Source organism: Notothenia coriiceps, unplaced genomic scaffold (genome assembly GCF_000735185.1).
Source record: "Notothenia coriiceps isolate Sejong01 unplaced genomic scaffold, NC01 NC01_scaffold00003737, whole genome shotgun sequence".
In the NCBI taxonomy this organism is placed as follows: Eukaryota; Metazoa; Chordata; class Actinopteri; order Perciformes; family Nototheniidae; genus Notothenia; species Notothenia coriiceps.
This window is the reverse complement of record NW_011336438.1, coordinates 1,141-9,124: the sequence shown is the minus strand read 5'-3', so window position 1 is coordinate 9,124 and position 7,984 is coordinate 1,141. Positions and strand designations below refer to the sequence as shown.

Sequence of the window (7,984 nt, the reverse complement as noted above, 5' to 3'; positions counted from 1 at the left end):
AAGTTTTCCCCCTCTGGATCTGCCAGGAGGTTGTTTCCACGGAGACACGAATGCGGCTCAGATGGCGTCTGTTCCTTGGCTGGTTTGGCACCAGGGGCTGCCTGCCTTCATCCTGTTAATGGAGAGGAATTGGATCGATTAAATGACACAGTCAAGTGCTAGCTTGCGGGCAGGTAGATCGTTACACACAATCCTGTTTATGAATGCTTGCAGAAAGCTCAAGTCTAACAAAGAGAAAAGTACAGCCACACCAAGAAATCGCCAGTATTTTCCCTTTCCTATCTGCGTAGTGCAAGAAGTCTGCCTCAGATCAGGTTTTTTTAAGTATGAGCTTCTCAATTGAGGTCTGCCTTACTCCCTGTGTAATGAAAGTGCTGTAGACACTCTGCCTTGTGGTGCTTAATGCAGCAAAATACAATTTTGAGAAAGCTAGACAGCAACAAAGCTTTTGCCCTCCATCTTTGTCCCATCTTGTTGGCTAACAATGCTAATCGCGTGTGTTTCAGTACTATCCTCTGAGTGAAACCTGGCAGGCAGAGTACCTTTTTTTTGCGAGGACTTTTTTCCAGCGCCCTGATCTGATCGAGATGTGTGTTGGATAAACTGCAAGACCCCACAACACGTCAGGTCAGTGCTGAGGAACATCAGACTGCCAGACATAGAATAAACAATTGCACAGCTGGCACTATGCTTTCAACGTCAATCAATCAACAATCAATCAATGTTTAGTTTGATATAGCCCAATATCACAAATTTACCATTTGTCTCATGTGGACTTCAAGTTTGTGCAGAATTAATCCGGTATGTACAATACCACACCCTCCTGTCCCTTAGACGCCTCCACATGCGCTACAAGGAAAAAACTTCCGAGAAAACCCACAGTTTAAAGCGAAAAATGGAGGACACCTCAGGCCGAGAGCCAGACAGAGGAGGGATCCCTCTCCCCAGACGGACAGACGTGCGCTGTGTAAATGAAAAGATAATACATTTGCCAACATAGTTAGTCCAAATGTTTGGAAATGCATGTGTGTATAATAGGGAAGGATGGAATCCACGGAGGGGGGGGGGGGGGTGGATATCTATCCAGGACTTATGATCCAGGACCACAGCCACGACTCAAGATCCAGGACTCCGCGATCCATGACACAGGACCGCAGGATCTCATCCAATGATCCGGATCCCGGCGTATATAGACACCAAAAGAAAGAAATTTGGGGAAGCTGGGTTAATCGGAACATGAGGAGTACACAGGTATAGACAGACAGAGAGAAGGAAGAAGTTAAGATGTCCCCGACAAACTAAGCCTATATCAGCAAAACTAGGGGCTGAATCTAATCAGCCCTAACTAGGTGGGTCACGATAATTATACGTCCGATATTTAGGAATTATGACGTCATCCCGAAAACCCGATAAAAGTATTAATAGCTCCCGATAATAGTACAATATTTTTGGTAAAAAAAGAAAAAAAATAACTGCGGTGTGGGTGGATTGGGATGAGGCAGGATCTGTTATCTATCACTGGCTGATCCCGTGTGAAATAGGCACCAGATACTGCTGGTATGACGACTAGTGGGTTTAGAACAGGCTGCGTGACCCGCACACCATTTACTGCACAGCCGGGCATAGATGTGGAGCGCGGATTGGGAAACTCACCTCCTCCTAAACCACTAAACCACAGACTGGCAAAACGGGAGGAACCGAGTGAAAAACAAGCGCCCCTCATCCCAATCCACCCACACCGCAGTATTTTTTCTTTTTTGTGTACCCCAAATAAAATATGTAATATGTACGGGGCATAATACTTTTATCGGGTTATCGGATGACGTCATAATCCCTAAATCGGACCGATAAATATCGTGCACCACTAGTTAGGGCTGATTAGATCAGCCCCTAGTTTTGCGATATAGGCTTTAGGTTGTCGGGCGGACACTTACTTCTCCCTTCTCTCTGTCGTCTCATACTGTGTACTCCATGTTCCCGATTAACCCAGCATTCCCCAAATTCCTTCTTTTTGGTGGCTATATACGCCCGGATCCGGAAATCATGGATGATCCGCGGTCCTGTGCATGTGATCGCGATAGTCCTGGACCTGAGTCGTGGCGTCGGGTCCCGGAACATAAGTCGCTGGATAGATATCCTCGTGGAATTCATCTTCCTATTATACACACATGCATTTCCCAAACATGGGACTAACATGTTGCAAATGTATTATCTTTCAATTTACACAAAGCGCACGTCTGTCCGTCCTGGGAGAGGATCCCTCCTCTGTTGCTCTCCCTGAGGTGTCTCCCATTTTTCCCTTTAAACTGTGGGTTTTCTCCGGAAGTTTTTCCTTGTACGATGTGAGCGTCTAAGGACAGAGGGTGTGGTATTGTCATACTGATATTCTGCACAAACTGTGAAGTCCACTGAGACAAATGTAACATTTGTGATATTGGGCTATATAAATAAACATTGATTGATTGATTGATTGATTGATTGAAAGCATAGTGCCAGCTGTGCACTTGTTTATTCCTATGTCTGCAGTCTGATGTTCTCACACTGACCTGACGTGTTGTGGTCTCAGTTTATCCAACACCATCTCGATCAGATCAGGCCTGAAGTCCTCCAAAAGGTACTCTGCTGCCAGGATTTCCTCAAGAGGATAGTACTGAAACACAGAGCGATTAGCATTGTTAGCAACAAGATGGACAAAGATGGAGGGCAAAGCTTTGTTGCTGTCTAGCTTTTCAAAATGTATTTTTTGCTGCATTAAGCACCACAAGCAGAGTGTCCTACACTTTCATTACACAGGGGAGTAAGGCAGACCTCCAATGAGAAGCTCATACTTAAAAAAACCTGATCTAGGCAGACTCTTGGCACTACCAGTAAAAGGGAAAATATGCATTCTTGGTGTTGGGCTGTACTTTCTCTTTGTTAATGAGCCTTTCTGCAACATTCATACAGGATTTGTGGTAGATCTAAATGGCAAGCCTAACTTGGACTGTGTCTTTAAGATCCAATTCCTCTCAATAACAGAATGAAGCAGCAGCCTGGTGACAACAGCAGGGACAGACGCATTGAGCTGCATTGTGTCTCCCTGGAAACAACCTCTGCAGATGGGGAGGGGACTTACGTGTACAAGACCGGCCACTTTGGAGGTGTAGCCGCGGGGTCTCTCCTTGTCCTTGAACCTGAAGGCCACATTGTTTAAATCCTGCAGAGAGACAGGGATGGAGGATGCAACAGGTGAAACCACAACATATGTAACCGTTACATACAGTGGAAATAGATTAAGAGACAGATTCTAGAAAGAGGAACTGCATAAAATGGAAAGCCCATGTTATTCTAGATCATTTTGGCTCAAAAGTGATTTTTACAATTAATATTTCAAAGGTTTATTTGACATTTCTGCGTTTACCAGGAAAGAGAGGCTTAAATCCATCAGAGCGTCACATATTTTGATAGAAATTACTATTCATTTCTCCATTGACCAAAAATAAGTAGGTCAAGTTTTTCCTTCCCCTCTGTCTGAGAATCCGTCTCTGAATAGACAACATTATTACCTTGCACTCATCAAACACCCACGCCTGAGGGCCCTCAGTGCGCAGCTTCTGGATGTACTGGAACATGTGGAAGATGATGTCCTCAACGTGCACTGCAGGATAAAGAAGAAATATATGTATCCTAAAACTGCATTCAATAGCCCATGGGTTTACATGCTTCAACCACTGAACTCAAGTGGCTAGCAAGGTAGCAAATACAAGCACACCTGGTGCAAGAAGAAGAGAAAATAACATTTTTGCCAGTTTAAATATTATTCTTTAGGAAACAAACTTATACAACAAATGGAATACCAGTAATTGAACATTGGACACATATTCCAAAAGGATGGAGAGTCACCCCTTTTTGGCATCTCTCTTATTTGCCATGCTAGTAAATCTGATTGGATTAAACATTCGCTCCTGAGTTCTGGAAGTGAACAATTTAATTGTGGGGAATCTCTCAATGTGTAGCATGTCCATACTGACAAAAGTAATACAAAGTCCAATAAAGACCTGCGTTTATTTGTCAAAAATAATTTCAAAATAGTCTTATTGGTGTCTGATTGAGGCTCAGCATGTCAACTATGAACTGTGGTTTAGGAGAAAAATGAAAACAAGTGTGAAAGTAAACATTTTACTTGAATTTAAATCTTGTTTTTGTTTTACTTTTTAAAAACACCATTTAAAAAAAAAAAAAAAGGTGCAAGATAGATCAATATGCAATTCAAGGTCATTTCAGACAAGGACTTGCTTGCTATGAATTATTTAGTTGTAGTATAAGTGTGGATTTTGTGTTTCAGTTCATTTCAGTTTCACCTCCGTACATAATTGTTGTGTAAATGTGTGTGTGAATACAAGTGTGTGGACCCCAGGAATAACAGCAAATACTAATGTAGATCTTAATAACAATGCAAACAATAAGAAATAATTAGGTTTATATATCATGCCATAAACAGGATCTATATACATATATATACATTTATTCGCACATTTACAAATCTGACCATGGTAGGGAATAATCAGAAGTACATGCAAAGCCCATCAGCAGTGATAAGTGAAATATATAATGCATATTTAGCAGAGTGTACTCACAGAGCCCCTCTTCAGTCAGGTCCACATTGATGATGAAGAACATGAATCCTTTGGCTCCTTCTTTCTGCCCTCCAACCAATGTGTTCACCCAGCCTTCAAAATAATAATCATCGTCTTGTTAGGTTAGTTGTTAGTAATAAAACCGCACCATTAATCTAAACGTTATCAAAATATTAATATGGATTCAAGTAATGGTCAAACTGCAGGAAGCACAATATTTATTGAGGGCCAAATATGTGTTAGTGTGTTGCTGCTGAGATAATATACCTACAAATAGTTTTCTAAAGAATTAACAAAACGTCATTAGTTTGGTACATATGTTTATGAAATCATACTACGATCATTCGAATAATGATAATCTTATGAGTCTTATGTTGGGTCTAGGTTCCCTACTCGAGGGATTTCATAATGAGAATATTGATGCAAAAATAATCATAAAGACCTTTTTTTTTATCGTGTACCTTATTAGTACAAAATACATCTAAGACTTAGAATTAAACATATTATACATTTACCAGAACATCATTGGTACTAAAAAAAAAACGACTAATCGTCAGAATTCTGTCTACATTTCTGTTGTAATTGATATTGTTAAGTGTATGGGCATACCATTCAAAAAAACATAAGAAAAATATATCAACAACATTTGTGGTGGAAAAAGAGGAGAATAGGAAAATGTTCAGAATAGTTGTAAAATGTTTTCTCAATCTCTACTTTTGAATCTTTTCGAAGCTCTACTTCATGTCCTACCTTTAGATTTGAGCTCGGATAACAAACTCCCGGGTCCTTCGTGACCAATCAGATGTCCCAGATAATGTCCTGGGTTGGATTTGTAGTGCTTCTGTAGGTCCGGGATGGGGAACGTCACGTACAGGTTCCTGATGTCTTTGATAGGCACCACACTGTAGAATTGCTGCAACAGAACACACACACAAATCTTGTTAGGAAAATTTTAATTATATTTTATAAATTATATTTTGAGGTAAGACATTTATCATATTATATAAATTCTTTATATATTTTTCCCAAAAATAATTGAAATCCCGAAACAATTATAAACCTGTACATTTTCAAATTGTAGTCAAACTCCTTATTGCATTTCTTGATGAATATAGTATATAAAGTTGAATCAAAAATGTCATTGAGCAGCCAACAGCCAGTTCTCATCATTAAACTCTATGAGAGTTGATTACAGTAAAGTGTGAAGAGTGAGCAGTGTGAGGTAAGTAAGTGACTCACTCTTAGGTGTTCTTCCTGGAAGGGGTGCTCAGGGAATTCTGGGACAGGTACATTCTTGTTTTCCACTTCTCCAAACAGCTTAACCACCATGGCGGTCAAATCGTCTAATGATTCTGGAGGTAAACATACAGTTGAAAACATTCATAGTTTAGCTCAGTTTCAACTTCAAGCTAATAGACAACAGGTTTGAGTGCAAAGAAGAAGAAAGAAGGGGAAGTGTAGCATCAAAAGTTAATTTACTAAAAAATATACTCAGTCTTGATAGTTTTTTGTTTGCTTTGGTGCAGCATTACAATTGATTTGACAATTACCCGCTGTAATGCTGTATAATAAATTGAATGCCGCACTTAAGCGCTTTGAGCACCAGGAAAAGCGCTTTATAAATGTAATGTATTATTATTATTATTATTAATAATAATAAGATGGTTTCAGGCCATGACCACTGAGTCACGTATGACTTGCATTGTTGGTTCCTCTTTGTTCTCTTGAGTAACAAGGGTGTGATGCTTTTGCAACATTCAAACATGACATGTGAGAGGTTAACTCCTACCTCTTCCTAACACGCACAGTCCCATGAGGTTGGAGGAGTAATATGTGGAGTGGTACTTCAGGAGCTCTTCACGGATGTCGATCCCCTCTTTACACGGCCGGGTCTCCAGGGTCAGTTTGTTACCTGAAAGAGAAGTTATTCATGTACAGTGAATATTTGCTGTTCAAAATCATGCCAAGACAACTCCATGACCGAGTTAAATGACAACTTTGCAAGTCAAATACAAAAGGGGGGGGGGAATAATCAAATCAGTTTGATATCAAATTCACAGTTTTGTTTTATTAGACAATGCATTATGGGGAATGGACAGATAATGATCGCCGCACAGGTTGCACTCTTGCTCTTTTTAGACTACCGATGATGCATGAACATCTGAGCATTTAGAGCACTAAATGCTGTGTTATAAACATCCAACCCAGAGACTGTAGCCTGTCAAGTACCTGCACATGCTACCTTGCCTGCCATCTGTAAATGAACCATATTTAATTTTCTATAAAAAGCCAGGGACAGAAAAAATATGTTCCATTCTTAACTTGAGTAAATAAATCATTCAAGACTGCCATCAGGTGGCCATTTTGAAGCTTGCTCCAAGTCCCTCTGATGTGGGAGTTCTCTGGTCCAGAGTAAAGTCACTTCATGCCAGAAGATGCTTCCCTGACATCATTGAACACAGCAGTGATTAACGCCAATACAAGTCAACTCAGATGTATTATAAAATAGTTATTTTGACTGATCAACATTCATCTATATCTGCTAGAAGGTATGATGAATTAGCGTTGTGTATGCAGAAAGAAAATATCATGTATAACCAGTGGGAAAAAACATGGAGAATTTAAAAAGATTTGTGGTGGTGTTATAATATACCCGGAGACAGAGTCCAAAAAAGCTCCACTTTTATAATCGAGATTAAAAAACAAGTTTCATGTGAGTTTATGTCTAATAGTCATGTTTTTGTTACTGTTTCAGTAGGAGGGAGGGAGGGGCGGGCTGAAGTGGCATCAATGTTCTAACTTTCTTGGCCTATTGACTAGTAAGGCCATACACAAATAAAAATAAAACAGTGTTAAAACAGTGTTAGAAATGTCATGTGTGTAGATCAGAGGAAACCTAAGAGATGCTCTACCTGTTCCAAATTTACTGAAGGGGTGGTCTTGGTTGCCGGTGGCCTTCTCCAACTGGAACAGCCTCCAGGCGTCATTCATCAGGTTCTTCTCGTGCTCAGAGTCTACAGCGTTCACCTCCCGGTCCTTACAGCTCTCATCAAACAGAGGGCACAGGAAGAACTGGGCAAACCTACGGAGATTGTAATAATGATAATATTACTGAGACTGGATGCTTTTTCAACAGCACACAGATATGCTTTAATGCTGTTCTGGGATAAATGCAAAGGAACATTTGTATACACAAAAGAACATGAAGCAGGACATGATTCAATGTATTTGCATGAGTACAAAGTGAGAGCAACTGCCAAACAAACGAGGAAACAGAAACACACACAACCTTTGAATGTTTCTAAAGCTATGTCACGGCTCAGCTTTTGCCGATTCATGCAGGCATCAAAAGGGAATGTGCTTAAAGT

The 7,984-nt window shown here is 40.3% G+C and overlaps 1 protein-coding gene across 1 annotated transcript in view; it reads right to left on the bottom strand.

Annotated features, from left to right (window-relative positions):
* The window catches only part of LOC104941703 (insulin-degrading enzyme-like), a gene marked incomplete at both ends in the record, with an annotated part of 17,646 nt that extends 9,946 nt beyond the window's left edge, over positions 1 to 7,700 (bottom strand). Inside the window, 8 exons of the mRNA XM_010766838.1 lie at positions 2,547 to 2,650; positions 3,116 to 3,196; positions 3,546 to 3,637; positions 4,617 to 4,709; positions 5,367 to 5,529; positions 5,856 to 5,968; positions 6,406 to 6,528; positions 7,529 to 7,700. Coding sequence (XP_010765140.1) covers positions 2,547 to 2,650; positions 3,116 to 3,196; positions 3,546 to 3,637; positions 4,617 to 4,709; positions 5,367 to 5,529; positions 5,856 to 5,968; positions 6,406 to 6,528; positions 7,529 to 7,700 — 941 coding nt within the window. The remainder of the gene's footprint in view (positions 1 to 2,546; positions 2,651 to 3,115; positions 3,197 to 3,545; positions 3,638 to 4,616; positions 4,710 to 5,366; positions 5,530 to 5,855; positions 5,969 to 6,405; positions 6,529 to 7,528) is intronic.
* Positions 7,701 to 7,984: the final 284 nt, after the last annotated feature.